This window comes from Pristiophorus japonicus, chromosome 16, assembly GCF_044704955.1.
Source record: "Pristiophorus japonicus isolate sPriJap1 chromosome 16, sPriJap1.hap1, whole genome shotgun sequence".
Taxonomy (NCBI): domain Eukaryota; kingdom Metazoa; phylum Chordata; class Chondrichthyes; family Pristiophoridae; genus Pristiophorus; species Pristiophorus japonicus.
This window is the reverse complement of record NC_091992.1, coordinates 77325828-77342226: the sequence shown is the minus strand read 5'-3', so window position 1 is coordinate 77342226 and position 16399 is coordinate 77325828. Positions and strand designations below refer to the sequence as shown.

The following is a 16399-nucleotide window of genomic DNA, read 5'->3' as shown; positions in this document are numbered from 1 at the left end:
GACTGTGGTGCCCCCGCGGCTTCTAGCGTGAATTCAGAGACATCAGACACCTTGATTTAAATTTATGGAAATTAAATAGATCGGTATCTCCCAATTCCTCAGCTGGCAAACTGCACAGCCCTCAAATATAGACAAAGCACTTCTCAGGCTCACAGCACAATTCTCCAACGTTCTCCAAACTCGCAAATGCAAAGCTCCCAAACAAATGCACAGCGTTCCGAAAAGGCAACTTGCCAAAACAAAAACACATCTCCAAAACACACAGCTCCCAAATGAATTCACCGTCCAAAACCCGCAACTCCCAGATTCATTTCGCGTCCTGAAGTAACTCCCAACTTTGCCCAGTTCTCCAGCCTTGCATCCTGAACCGATTCACCTGCTGAACCAGCAGCCCCGAATGTATTCACCTGACCAGCCTGCTCCCAGCTTAACTCAACGGCCTCGCTGGCCCGATCCTGAAATCATCGGCGTTTTGCACCTACAACTATTTTAGTGTAAAACTATAAACAACCCCGAACGCGCTCAGCTTTTGAAATCTGCAGTCTCCAAGCAAGGCAGGCGCCCCTGTGCCTCCTCTCCTTTAAGTGACGAGACCCACACCCAAGCTGCGTTACCCCGTTTATAATAAGGTGCAGCTTTGAACCCCAGTCCAAGCAATTCACCCAAATCAATCCAGTGTCAGAGCCCCTGGTCTGGACAGTCAGCACTAAATTCAACCAGGTCCGTGACCAGGACAAGGGCGTTACTTACCCGGACGTCTTGCTGCTAGGGGAGAGCTTAAACGTGTTCCTTTTGGAGAACATGTTGCCCTGATCGCCAGCAAATCTGTTAGTCTCTCTCCGTCTTTCTCGGCTGCTCTTCCTTTGCCAATGTGTGACTCTATCCCTTCGACACACACGCGGATACACAACACACTGCACCAAGTGTGTGCGATGCAAGCTCCCACTCTCAGTTGAAGCTCAGCTCTGAAGGAGGCTCCTTTTCAATGACAGGTGATCTAAAGACCAGGCACCAGTTTCAGCTTCGCCTAAAGCTCGCCGGACTGGTTGTGAAGGGTGTGTAACAGCGAGCAGCACAAATTACTCCACCCTGCCCAGCCCAGCAAAATGAATCACAATCCAAACTGCAGAGTCCAAAAGCCTGCGAACAAAGCCTGGGACAGTCACACAGCCTGTCTTCATTTAAAGGGACCAGGATAACATTGAGGAATTGCGCGTTACCCATTTATCTTTCCAGATGGAGAGATTCAACACTGAGTGGGGACGTGAAGGAATTTTGTGGAGGGTGGGAGGTGGAGGAGGATGAAATAAGTTTAGTGAGTGATAAATACTGGCCAGGACACTAGGGAGAACTCCCCTGCTATTCTTTGAAATAGTGTCATGGGGATCAAAGGGCAGACGCGGCCTCTGACAGGGTGCTCGCATAGAATTGTCATACACAGAGTGCATCGTAAACAGAGTGTAAAAGTTGTGAATTTGGAGTGAAAGGGAATTCGGTGCAGAGGAGGAAAGAAAGACTTGCATTTATATAGCGCCTTTCACAATCACCGGACGCTTCAAAGAGCTTTACATCCAATTAAGTACTTTTGGAGTGCAGTCACTGTTGTAATGAAGGAAACACAACAGCCAATTTGCGCACAGCAAGCTCCCACAAACAGCAATATGATAATGATCAGATAATCTGTTTTTTTGTTATGTTGATTGAGGGATAAATATTGGCCCCAGGACACCGGGAATAACTCCCCTGCTCTTATTCAAAATAGTGCCATGGGATCTTTTACGTCCACCTGAGAGAGCAGATAGGGCCTCAGTTTAACATCTCATCCAAAAGATAGCACCTCCGACAATGCAGCACTCCCTCAGCACTGCACTGGAGTGTCAGCCTAGATTTTTTAAGGCTGGAGTGGGACTTGAACCCACAACTTTCTGACTCAGAGGCGAGGGTGCTACCCACTTTTTTTTTAATATCAATATTTATTGAACATTAAGGACATTTACAACATCGTGATCATTCTATTGTATCACACAAATCCATTCCGGCCCTCTGCACAGCCGTTCCTCCAACACATATTAACATCAAAACCTGAAGTTTAATTCGTCGCCTGTGACATTTAATAATCTATTGCGCTTTACACATTGATCATAAAATATTATCTTTAAATTCCTTTCTGAATACAACATTCACAGAGCCTTATAACGATCTTTTAGTTTATATTTAAAATACTCTTTTAGGTTTATTCTCCTCCCCATAAAAAACAGAGCATTCCTTCTTTGCACATTCACAAATCTAGCCAAACTGAACATTACATTAATTGCCGCTCTGCTAGACTCGGGCAGACTCTCTTGCAATCCCCATCTCAAAACTGAGTCCCACAGATTCCCATCCTTGCTCTTCGGTCCTCACCCAGCAAGAAAACCTCACACAACTGTTGAACATAGTATTTAAAATCCTTTAACTGCGGACATAACACCAGCAAATGGGACAGAATCTCATCCCACGTTCCACACACTGGGCAAGTTGCCACCTCTACTCGCCCAATCTTACATAAGACTATCACGGTAAAAATCCGGTTATGAGCCAATTTGAAATCCAGTTCAATCCACTCTGGACATTTTAAATCTGCCCACACTCCCTTACAAATCCTGTTGAAGTCCAGCTGTGGGTATATATTCTGCCAAAACTCCTGACCAGCGGGTGTCTTAAATCTCCATTCTCTAAATACCCCTAGAAATCTCGAGTATTACAGTTGTCAATTTGGACCAACTCCACCCTTTTCTCCAGCAGAAAGTTTAGAAAAGTGGGACGCATTATACTCCTTTGTGGATTTGCGTATTTATTTCTTCCATCCAATCCTGTGGCATTGCCCTCACAATCTTCTCATACATGATCGTAATTGCTTTTTCCTCTACCTCCTGATCCTCCTCCCAAACCATGTCCCTCACTACCGCTTCCGGCAACCAACCTGGAATTACCTCATATAATACACCTTTCACATATATAATACCAGCTTTTATAAAAGCTTGATTAAATAATACCTCTCCTTCAATGTTGATCCACCTGTTCAAAAATAAGGACTGTTCTAAAAATTCCATAGTACATTTGGGCATAAACTGCACACTTTTAAACATTGTGTCTACAACCCCCTTATAAAACCCAGGGAGAGGTTTAATCGATTTCAAAAATATATCGTTGTATTCCATATAAAATATTTCCTGCCCTCATATCCCACTTAATTAAAAATAATGTGGGTAAAAACTCTTCCAAAAACTTGTATTTGACTTCTGAAGAAATCTCTTCACCCATTTAATTCGAAAGGATTTTTTCTTCCAATCAATATCTGAGAAATTGAGTCCTCCCTGATTTCGCTGTCCAATGAGGGTATTGTAAGCAACCAAGGCTGGTTTCCCTTCCCATAAAAACTTTACACAAGCCTCTCGGATAGACTTTTCCGCCCACTCAGGAATATCCTCCACCGTCAATAAGTACCATGGTTTCGATAGCAGGAGAGCTGCCACCACTGTCGCTCTTCCTTGCACTTTCAACCAACTTCTTTCCTACCTTCCCAAAATCTTTTTAATTTTCATAACCTTCGGTTCCCAATTTAGTCGATCCACTTCATCCCTATCCTCTTGCACCTCATATGCACCTCCAGAATTTTGAAAACCTCCACCACCTTAAAAGGGCTTTCCTCCAACCACTCCCCCTACTCCTTCCCAGAACCAGGCATTGGGACTTATTATAGTTTACTCTGGCTCCTGAAGCTCTAAAATACTCCTCCACTACTCCCATAGCTTTCCTCACTGGCTCCCCATCTCTCAACGTTAAGGTCATCTCATCTGCATATTGGTGTATTATCGACACCTGCCCGGAACTGGGAACTGCAATCCCGACTACAATCCTTTTGCTTCATGTAACCTAATGATTCTGCTTCTCAATCTTCGCAATCTTCCTCGCTGCCATGCTCCACCTCACAGTTAACAAGCTTCCCGCTGGAGTGGAACTAAACTACAGAACCAGTGAGAACCTGTTCACCCTTCGCCATCTCCAGGCCAGGTTCAAGACCACTCCAACCTCTGTCGTCGAGCTTCAGTACGCGGACGATGCCTGCGTTTGCGCACATACACAGGCTGAACTCCAGGACATAGTCGACGTATTTACTGAGACCTACGAAAGCTGGGCCTTACGCTAAACATCTGTAAGACAAAGATCCTCCACCAGCCTGTCCTCGCCACACAGCACTGTGCCCCCAGTCATCAAGATCCACGGCGCGGCCCTGGACAATGTGGACCATTTCCCATACCTCGGGAACCTCTTATGAACAAGAGCAGACAATGACGACGAGATTCAACACCGCCTCCAATGTGCCAGTGCAGCCTTCGGCCGCCTGAGGAAAAGAGTGTTCAAAGACCAGGCCATCAAATCTGCCACCAAGCTCATGGTCTACAGGGCTGTAGTAATACCCATCCTCCTGTATGGCTCAGAGACATGGACCATATACAGTAGACACCTCAAGTCGCTGGAGAAATACACCAACGATGTCCTACAAATCCCCTGGGAGGACAGACGCACCAACATTCGCGTCCTCAACCAGGCCAACATCTCCAGCATTGAAGCACTGACCACACTCGATCAGCTCCGCTGGGCAGGCCACATTATCCACATGCCTGACACGAGACTCCCAGAGCAAGAGCTCTACTCGGAACTCATTCACAGGAAACGAGCCAAAGGTGGGCAGAGGAAACGTTACAAAGACACCCTCAAAGCCTCCCTGATAAAGTGCAACACCCCCACTGACACCTGGGAGTCCCTGGCCAAAGACCGCCATAAATGGAGGAAGTGCAGCCGGGAGGGCGCTGAGCACCTCGAGTCTCATCGGCGAGAACATACAGAAATCAAGCGCAGACAGCGGAAAGAGCGTGCGGCAAACCTGTCCCACCCACCCATACCCTCAACGACTATCTGTCCCACCTGTGACAGGGACTGTGGTTCTCGTATTGGACTGTTCAGCCACCTAAGGACTCATTTTAAGAGTGGAAGCAAGTCTTCCTCGATTCCGAGGGACTGCCTATGATGATGATGATGAGGCTGCCAATGTGTACAACAATGGGGACAGGGGACAACCCTGTCTCACTGATCTTTGTATTGGAAAATACCTGGATAAAAAACCATTACATTTAACACAGCTAAATGTGTTGAATAAAAAATCCTTATCCACTCAATGAAATTTTTCCCAAAACTAAATGCTTCCAAAACCATCAATCAAAACCCATGAAAGACTCTCTCAAAGGCTTTCTCTTGATCCATCTTTAGCACATAAGCTTCCCTCCCACTCTCTTCCATGAGTTCTATCGCATCTCGGATTGAGACCAGAGTCAGCGATGTCCCGGCCTATGATTCCATAGGACTGAGAGGGCGAAACTATCTGCGGCATCACCTCCTTCATACAATTTGCCATAACCCTCGCCAAGATCTTATAATCCACATTTAATAATGTGATGGACCTCCAATTCTTCAGATCCCTTCAATCCCCTTTATTTTTTATAAGCTAAGCTTACGATACCTCTCCTCATAGATGGGGCCAGGCTTCCCTCAGTTTAATCTCCTTAAAAACCTCTAAGACCAATGGACTTAAAATCTAATCTAAAACAGCCTAACTGTGCGTGAACATTTATCCAATAGCGATCATACTATGAACGAGTTCAACGTAGTGTTTGAAAAGAAGAAATGCGAAACAGTGACTAAGTTTCTAGATTTGGTTAAGGCCGACTTCAATGCGATGATGCAGAGACTGTCCATGGTAAATGGGGCTAATCTATTAATGGGTAAAATGACAGGTGTGCAAAAAATAACTGAATATGATACGGAACTAGTTTATACTCTTGAGGGGCAAGAGCTCTATTTGCCAAAAAATAAACCAGCCCTGGACAACTAAAGAGGAATGGGACAGCATAAAATTAAAGGAACAGGCAGACAAACATGCAACAAATAGCACAGATCCTGCGAATGGGAGAGATACAGAGAAGAGCAAAGGCTCACAAAACAGTTAGTAAGAGCTAGGAAAAAGAGGGTGATCAGGAGCAATATTGGCCCCTTGAAATGGTGATATTGTAAATGAATATAAGCAAATGACTCTGTGGCAGGATTTACAGCAGAGGAAGAGGATCACATTCTGGACACCCCAAGGAAACTAATATTGAATCAGGGACCACTCACCAAAATTAATGTAAGCAAAATAACAGCAATGAAGAAAATAATGCCACTAAAGATAACAAGTCCCCAGGTCCAGATGGTTTCCATCCCAGGTATTCAAAGGAAGTAGGTGAGCACATTGCAGATGCCCCAACTATAATCCTTCATTCAGGAATCGTTCCTTTAGATTGGAAAATTGCGTATGTCACACCGCTATTTAAGAATGGCAAGAGAGGGAAAGCAGGGAATTATAGACCAGTTAGCCTAACATCTGTTGTCGGGAAATTGCTAGAGTCGATAATTAAGGATAGAGTGACTATTTTCAGCTGATAAAGTCCCTCATAAGAGACTGTTAGATGAAGCTGAAGCTCATGGAATTGAAGGCAAATGATTGACCTGGTTAAGAAATTGGATGAGCGGCAGGAGAGAGAGCCAAAGCTGCCCCTTTCTATAAGAGCTGTGACCACCTTAAAGAGGCGAGTACCCTCTTGGGTACCAGGCCGCTGGCCCGGCCGAAACCCTCCCTGCTGGCCCAGTGGGCCAAACTAAACTAATTGCAGAGCTCACAGTGGCCCACCCCTTTAACTCAAGGGGAGGGACGTTGTGACACGTCAGCGCGGCGCTGATGACACCGACCGATGTCCGCCCCGCTCCATGCCGACTTCCGCCCCGAACATCGCACGGAAGAAAAAAAAATGTAAAGAACCGAATTACGCTCTACTCTCTGCCCCATTTACTGGGGCGGGAAAAATCTTCAAGGTCGGAGGGCAACTTCAGCCGGGACAAGGTAATCTAATTGGCAGGATGTGACTCGTGGTGTCCCGCAAGGATCTGTGTTGGGGCCTCATCTATTAACTGTATTTATTAACAACTTAGATAATGGGATAGAAAGCCACATATCCAAGTTTACCGATCGCACAAAGTAGACGGCATTGTAGGCAGTGTAGATGGAAACATAAAATTACAAAGAGATATTAATAGATTAAACGAATGGGCAAAGCTGTGGCAAATGGATTTCAATATATGCAAATGTGAGGTCATTCACTTTGGACCGAAATCGGATAGAACAGGGTACTTTCTGAATGATGAAGAGCTAAAGACAGTGGATGTCCAAAGAGACTTGGGGGTCCATGGACATAGATCATTAAAATGTCATGAACAGGTATAAAAAATAATCAAAACGGTTTTATATCTAGAGGACAAGAGTACAAGGGGATAGAAGTTATGCTGCAGTTATTCAAAGTCCTGGTTAGCCCACACCTGGAGCACTGTGAGCAGTTCTGGGCACCACGCCTTGGGAACGATATATTGGTGTTGGAGGAAGTGCAGCGTACGTTTACCACAATGATACCCGGACTCCAAGTGTTAAATGATGAGGAGAGATTAGACAAACCAGGGCTGTATTCCCTATAATGCGTATAAGGTGGCCAAGGATAGTGGGAAAATAGAAGATTGGGAAAATTTTAAACGACAGCAAAGAATGACTAAGAATAAAGAAAGGAAAGATAGATTACGAAGGTAAACTTGCGCAAAACATAAAAACAGATAGTAAAAGCTTTTACAGATATATAAAACGGAAAAGAGTGACAAAAATAAATGTTGGTCCCTTAGAAGATGAGAAGGGGGATTTGATAATGGGAAATGTGGAAATGGCTGAGACCATAAACAATTATTTTGCTTCGGTCTTCACAGTGGAAGACACAAAAACCATGCCAAAAATTGCTGGTCACAGGAATGTGGGAAGGGAGGACCTTGAGACAATCACTATCACTACGGGGGTAGTGCTGGACAGGCTAATGGGACTCAAGGTAGACAAGTTCCCTGGTCCTGATGAAATGCATCCCAGGGTATTAAAAGAGATGGTGGAAGTTATAGCAGATGCATTCGTTATAATCTACCAAAATTCTCTGGACTCTGGGGAGGTACCAGTGGATTGGAAAGCAGCTAATGTAACGCCTCTGTTTAAAAAAGGGGGCAGACAAAAGGCAGGTAACTATAGGCCGGTTAGTTTAACATCTGTAGTGGGGAAAATGCTTGAAACTATCATTAAGGGAGAAATAGCGGGACATCTAGATAGGAATAGTGCAATCAAGCAGACGCAGCATGGATTCATGAAGGGGAAATCATGTTTAACTAATTTACTGGAATTCTTTGAGGATATAACGAGCATAGTGGATAGAGGTGTACTGATGGATGTGGTGTATTTAGATTTTCAAAAGATTCGATAAGGTGCCACACAAAAGGTTACTGCAGAAGATAAAGGTACGCGGAGTCAGAGGAAATGTATTAGCATGGATAGAGAATTGGCTGGCTAACAGAAAGCAGAGAATTGGGATAAATGGGTCCTTTTCGGGTTGGAAATTGGTGGTTAGTGGTGTGCCACAGGGATCGGTGCTGGGACCACAACTGTTTACAATATACATAGATGACCTGGAAGAGGGGACAGAGTGTAGTGTAACAACATTTGCAGATGACACAAAGATTAGTGGGAAAGCGGGTTGTGTAGAGGACACAGAAAGTCTGCAAAGAGATTGAGATAGGTTAAACGAATGGGCTAAGGTTTGGCAGATGGAATACAATGTCGGAAAGTGTGAGGTCATCCACCTTGGGGAAAAAAACAGTAAAAGGTAATATTATTTGAATGGGGAGAAATTAAAACATGCTGCAGTGCAGAGGGACCTGGGGGTCCTTGTGCATGAATCCCAAAAAGTTAGTTTGCAGGTGCAACAGGTAGTCAGGAAGGCGAATGGAATGTTGGCCTTCATTGCGAGAGGGATGGAGTACAAAAGCAGGGAGGTCCTTCTGCAACTGTATAGGGTATTGGTGAGGCCGCACCTGGAGTACTGCATGCAGTTTTGGTCACCTTACTTAAGGAAGGATATACTAGCTTTGGAGGCGGTACAGAGACGATTCACTAGGCTGATTCCGGAGATGAGGGGGTTACCTTATGATGATAGATTGAGTAGACTGGGTCTTTACTCGTTGGAATTCAGAAGGATGAGGGGTGATCTTATAGAAACATTTAAAATCATGAAAGGGATAGACGAGATAGAGGCAGAGAGGTTGTTTCCACTGGTCGGGGAGACTAGAACTAGGGGGCACAGCCTCAAAATGCGGGGGAGCCAATTTAAAACTGAGTTGAGAAGGAATTTCTTCTCCCAGAGCGTTGTGAATCTGTGGATTTCTCTGCCCAAGGAAGCAGTTGAGGCTAGCTCATTGAATATATAGATTTTTAACCAATGAGGGAATTAAGGGTTACGGAGAGTGGGCGGGTAAGTGGAGCTGAGTCCACGGCCAGATCAGCCATGATCTTGTTAAATGGGAGCAGGCTCGAGGGGCTAGATGGCCTACTCCTGTTACTAATTCTTATGTTCTTATGTTCTTATAATTCAGAAGGTTATGGGGTGATTTGAAGGAAGTTTTCAAGATACTAAGAGGAACGGAGGGTAGATAGAGAGAAACTATTTCCGCTGGTTGGGGAGTCTAGGACTGGGGGCACAGTCTAAATACTGGAGCCAGACTTTTCAGGAGTGAAATTAGGAAGCTGCACAAAAAGAGCTCAATTTTTCCCAAAGGTTTTTTTGGCGTACTTGAAGAGTCACGCCCATTTTTGGGGGGCCCAAGTACGGCAAAAAAAAAATGTTCTAAGTTTCCCCGTTGGATTTCTTCATTTTGGCATGACCTAACCTGTCCTTTAGTTTTGGGGGTGGAGCCTTGATCTGCGCCAAAAAGATCGGGTTGCCATGGTAACCAGAGACACAATGCCAGCTGAGGCTGGAAAGTGAAACATACAGCCAGCTCTCAACACATTAAAACACATTGCATCAACTTAAAAACACATTAAAACATATTGCAGCAACTTAAAAACGCATTAAAATATGTTGCAGCAACTTACCTCCCAATGCTGATAAGGGGGTTGACTTATGAGGAAAGGTTAGAAACATAGAAACATAGAAAATAGGTGCAGGAGTCGGCCATTCGGCCATTCGAGCCTGCACCGCCATTCAATATGATCATGGCTGATCATTCCCTCAGTACCCCTTTCCTGCTTTCTCTCCATACCCCTTGATCCCCTGAACCGTAAGGGCCATATCTAACTCCCTCTTGAATATATCCAATGAACTGGCATCAACAACTCTCTGCAGCAGGGAATTCCACAGGTTAACAACTCTCTGAGTGAAGAAGTTTCTCCTCATCTCAGTCCTAAATGGCCTACCCCTTATCTTAAGACTGTGTCCCCTGGTTTTGGACTGCCCCAACATCGGGAACATTCTTCCCGCATCTAACCTGTCCAGTCCCGTCAGAATTTTATATGTTTCTATGAGATCCCCTCTCATCTTTCTAAACTCCAGTGAATAAAGGCCAGTTGATCCAGTCTCTCCTCATATGACAGCCCAGCCATCCCAGGAATCAGTCTGGTGAACCTTCGCTGCACTCCCTCAATAGCAAGAGCATCCTTCCTCAGATTAGGAGACCAAAACTAAACACAATATTCCAGGTGAGGCCTCACCAAGGCCCTGAACAACTGCATTAAGACCTCCCTGCTCCTATATTCAAATCCCCTAGCTATGAAGACCAACATACCATTTGCCTTCTTCACCGCCTGCTGTACCTGCGTGCACACTTTCAGTGACTGATGAACCATGACACCCAGGTCTTGTTGCACCTCCCCTTTTCCTAATCTGCCGCCATTCAGATAATATTCTGCCTTCCTGTTTTTGCCTCCAAAATGGATAACCTCACATTTATCCACATTATACTTCATCTGACATGCATTTGCCCACTCACCTAACCTGTCCAAGTCACCCTGCAGCCTCTTAGCATCCTCCTCACAGCTCACACTGCCACCCAGTTTAGTGTCATCCGCAAACTTGGAGATATTACACTTTATTCCTTCATCCAAATCGTTAATGTATATTGTAAGGAGCTGGGGTCCCAGCACTGAGCCCTGCGGCACACCACCAGTCACTGCCTGCCATTCTGAAAAGGACCCGTTTATCCCGGCTCTCTGCTTCCTGTCTGCCAACCAGTTCTCTATCCACGCCAGTACATTACCCCCAATACCATGTGCTTTAATTTTGCACACCAATCTCTTGTGTGGGACCTTGTCAAAAGCTTTTTGAAAGTCCAAATACACCACATCCACTGGTTTTCCCTTGTCCACTCTGCTAGTTACATCCTCAAAAAATTCTCGAAGATTTGTCAAGCATGATTTCCCTTTCATATATCCATGCTGACTTGGACCGATCCTGTCACTGCTTTCCAAATGCGCTGCTATTTCATCCTTAATGATTGATTCCAACATTTTCCCCACCACTGATGTCAGGCTAACCGGTCTATAATTACCCACTTTCTCTCTCCCTCCTTTTTAAAAAAGTGGTGTTACATTAGCTACCCTCCAGTCCATAGGAACTGATCCAGAATCGATAGACTGTTGGAAAATGATCACCAATGCATCCACTATTTCTAGGGCTACTTCCTTAAGTACTCTGGGATACAGACTATCAGGCCCCGGGGATTTATCGGCCTTTAATCCCATCAATTTCCCTAACACAATTTCCCATCTAATAAGGATATCTTTCAGTTCCTCCTTCTCACTAGACCCACTGTCCCCTAGTACATTCGGAAGGTTATTTGTATCTTCCTTTGTGAAGACAGAACCGAAGTATTGGTTCAATTGGTCTGCCATTTTTTTGTTTCCCATTATAAATTCACCTGAATCCATCTGCAAGGGACCTACGTTTGTCTTTACTAATCTTTTTCTCTTCACATATTTATAGAAGCTTTTGCAGTCAGTTTTTATGTTCCCTGCAAGCTTCCTCTCGTACTCTATTTTCCCCCTCTCAATTAAACCCTTCGTCCTCCTCTATTGAATTCTAAATTTCTCCCAGTCCTCAGGTTTGTTGCTTTTTCTAGCCAATTTATATGCCTCCTCCTTGGCTTTAACACTATCCTTAATTTCCCTTGTTAGCCATTGAGTAGGTTGGGCCTCTACTCATTGGAATTCAGAAGAATGAGAGGCGATCTTATCGAAATTTATAAGATTATGATGGGGCTTGACAAGGTGGATGCAGAGAGGATATTTTCAGATAGGGGAGACTAGAATTTGGGGGCGTAATCTTAGAATAAGGGACCGCCCATTAAAAACTGAGATGAGGAGAAATGTCTTCTCTCAGAGGGTTGTAAATCTGTGGAATTCGCTGCCTCAGAGAGCTGTGGAAGCCGGGACATTGAATAAATTTAAGACAGAGATAGACAGTTCCTTAACCGATAAGGGAATAAGGGGTTATGGGGAGCGGGCAGCGAAGTGGACCCGAGTCCATGATCTGATCAGTCATGATCGTATTGAATGGCGGAGCAGGCTCGAGAGGCCATATGGCCTACTCCTGCTCCTATTTCTTAAGTTCTTATGATTGACGTTTGACCACTAAAGGAATCAAGGACTATGGGGATAGGGCCAGAAAGTGGAGTTGAGGTAGAAGATCAGCCATGATCTCAGTGAATGGCGGAGCAGGCTCAAGGGGCTGTATGGCCTAAACCTGCGCCTATTTCTTATTTTCTTATGTTCTTCTGACTCAGAGAAGAGAGTGCAACCAATAGATTTTATGCAGAGTTTCATATGGCAAGGCCATGTAAGGGGTTTTGGGATGTGGAGGTGAGTAGGTGCTGCAGAGTGGACTCTGTGCATTAATTTGTGAAACGTATGTTGGTGCAGGTTCTGGGCATGGTGTCCGAGAGAGCAATATGTTTTTCTCCCAGGTGGCAGTGTAACTGGATACACAGAATGTGCTTTCAGCTCTCACACATTCCTCACGTTGATCCTGTCAGCACCCACTGCTCCTTCCAGATTTTCTGGTCCTACAATCTAGTCAAATTCTATTGCATGAAAGCAAAGATCAGTATCATTTCCGTCAGCCTATCCTTTGACAAAAAGTGGGGTACAAGGCAGTCAAACTCAGAATGAGGCAGAAAGCAAAGTGCCAGCTTCAGCTCAAAATATGACTCAGACAAGAATTTGCAGAAAAGGTAAAACAAAAAAGAATGACTATAAGACTTCAGTATGTAAAACTGAAGTGGTTGAACTTTGCTTGGAGGAAGCAGTGAGGGTAACAAAGGCACAGAATGTACTCTGGGTGGGGGACTTCAATGTCCATCACCAAGAGTGGCTCGGTAGCACCACTACTGACCAAGCTGGCCGAGTCCTGAAGGACATAGTTGCCAGACTGGGCCTGCAGCAGGTGGTGAGAGAACCAACACGAGGGAAAAACCTACTTGACCGCGTCCTCACCAATCTACCTGTCGTAGATGCATCTGTCCATGACAGTATTAGTAGCAGTGATCACCGCACAGTCATTGTGGAGATGAAGTCCCATCTTAATACGGAGGACACCCTCCATCATGTTGTGTGGCACTACCATTGTGCTAAATCGGATAGATTCAGAACAGATCTAGCAGCTCGAAACTGGATATCCACGAGGCGCTGTGGGCCATCAGCAGCAGCAGAATTGTATTCCACCACAATCTGTAACCTCATTGCCTGGCATATCCCTCACTCTACCATTACCAACAAGCCAGGCGACCAACCCTGGTTCAATGAGGAGTGTAGAAGAGCATGACAGGAGTAGCACCAGGCATACATATAAATGAGGTGCCAACCTGGGGAAGCTGCAACACAGGACTACACGCATGCTAAACAGCGGGAGCAGCACGCTATAAACAGAGCTAAGCGCTTCCAAAATCAAATACATCAGATCATCAAAGCTCTGCATTCCTGCCACATCCAGTCGTGAATGATGGTGGAGAATTAAACAACTAACAGGAGGAGGAAGCTCCATGAATAACTCCATCCTCAATAATGGCGGAGCCCAGAACGCATGCAAAAGACAAGGCTGAAGCGTTCGCAACCACCTTCAGCCAGAAGTGCCAAGTGGATGATCCATATCAGCCTCCTCCTGAGGTCCCCACCATCACAGAAGCCAGTCTTTAGGTAATTCGATTCACTCCACGTGATATCAAGAAATGACAGCAAAGGCTATGGGCCCCGACAACATCCCGGCTGTCATGCTGAAGACTTGTGCTCCAGAACTAGCCGCACCTCTTGCCAAGCTGTTCCTGTACAGCTACAACACTGGCATCGATCCGACAATGTGGAAAACTGCCCAGGTATGTCCTGTCCACAAAAAGAAGGACAAATCCAATCCAGCCAATTACCGCCCCAACAGTCTACTCTCAATCATCAGCAAAGTGATGGAAAGTTTTGTCAACAGTGCTATCAAGCGGCACTTACTCACCAACAACCTTCTCACCGATGCTCAGTTTAGGTTCCACCAGAACAACTTGGCTCTAGACCGAATTATAGCCTTGGTTCAATCATGGACAAAAGAGTTGAATTCCAGAGGTGAGGTGAGAGTGACTGCCCTTGACATAAAGGCAGCATTTGAGCAAGTGTGGCATCAAGGAGCCCTAGTAAAACTGAAGTCAATGTGAATCGGGGAAAACTCCCCACTGACTGGAGTCATACGTAACACAAAGGAAGGTGGCTGTGGTTGTTGGAGGCCAATCATCACAGCCCCAGGACATCACTGCAGGAGTTCCTCAGGGCAGTGTCCTAGGCCCCACCATCTTCAGCTGATTCATCAATGACCTTCCTTCCATCAGAAGGTCAGAAGTGGGGATGTTCGCTGATGATTGCACAGTGTTCAGTTCCATTCGCAACTCCTCAGATAATGGAGCAGTCCGTGCACGCATGCAGCAAGACCTGGATGACATTCAGGCTTGGGCTGAAAAGTGGCAAGTAACATTCACACCACACAAGTGCCAGGCAATGACCATCTTCAACAAGCGAGAGTCTAACCACCTCCCTTTGATATTCAACGGCATTACCATCGCCAAATCCCCCACCACCAACATCCTGGCTTCACTAATGACCAGAAACTCAACTGATCCAGCCACATAAATACTGTGACTACAAGAGCGGGTCAGAGGCTGGGTATTCTGTGGCGAGTGTCTCACCTCCTGACTCCCCAAAGCCTTTCCACCATCTACAAGACAAAAGTCAGGAGTGTGATGGAATACTCTCCACTTGCCTGGATGAGTGCAGCTCCAACAACACTCAAGAAGCTCGACACCATCCAGGACAAAGCAGCCCACTTGATCAGCATCACATCCACCACCTTAAACATTCACTCCCTCCACCACCGGCGCACCGTGGCTACAGTGTGCCCCATTTACAAGATGCACTGCAGCAACTCGCCAAGGCTTCTTCGGCAGCACCTCCCAAACCCGCGATCTCTACCATCCAACAGGACAAAGGCAGCAGGCGCATGGGAACACCATCACCTCCTCGTTCCCCTCCAAGTCACACACCATCCTGACTTGGAAATACTCCATGTGGTAGTTGCACATTCTTATCACTGTTACCAAAGCGAAAAGTGTTAACTCATGAGGGCAAGTTGCACAGACCGGGCTTGTATTCCCTCGAGTATAGAAGATTAAGGATCGATCTAATTGAGGTGCCTAAGATGATAGGGTAGATAGAGGGAAACTATTTCCTCTGGTTTAAGGTTATGCCCCCTTGTTCTGGACTCCACCAGAGGGCATAACCTTAAAATTAGAGCCAGGCCGTTCAGGGGGGAAATCAGGGAGCGCTTCTTCACACAAAGGGAAGTGGAACTCTCTCCCCCAAAAGGTTTTGGATGCTGGGACAATTGGAGCTTTCAAGGCTGAGATCGATAGATTTTTGTTGGGTCAGGGTACCAAGGGATATGGGGCAAAGGCGGGTGGATGGAGTGAGGTACAGGTCTAATAGAATGGCTGAACAGGCTTGAAGGGCTGAATGGTTACCTTCTGTGTCTATGCTATAAAACAGAACTTAATGTATTCAGTGGCAGTAAATCAGTGGCCTGGGTCACTGGCCCACGTTCAGGGCTAGTGTGGAGTTATCAGCTGCTTTTTGATTGGTCTCCTTTTATTGGGGCTCTTCCACAGCTTTTGCTAGTTTCCAGGCTTCCATATAAGGAAAATATAATTTCACAGCAGCGATCCCTGGCTGCAGAACCATTACCTCTGTTATTTTGGACTAAACAGTCCAATGTCTGAGTCAGCTTGTCCAGAAATTACTGAGATGTAAAACGGGTGACAAATGGCCTCTGGTCCTTTCGTGCACCTGGGGAATGTTCGGTTCCCAAGGCGAAGGAGAGGAAAAGGGAGG

The 16399-nt window shown here is 45.6% G+C and overlaps 1 protein-coding gene across 1 annotated transcript in view; it reads right to left on the bottom strand.

The window, feature by feature from the left end:
• evpla (envoplakin a) overlaps positions 1-1010 on the bottom strand; it is an 83794-nt gene extending 82784 nt beyond the window's left edge. Inside the window, exon 1 of the mRNA XM_070857467.1 lies at positions 751-1010. Within this exon, the coding sequence (XP_070713568.1) occupies positions 751-803 (53 nt within the window). The 5' untranslated portion in view covers positions 804-1010. The remainder of the gene's footprint in view (positions 1-750) is intronic.
• Positions 1011-16399: the final 15389 nt, after the last annotated feature.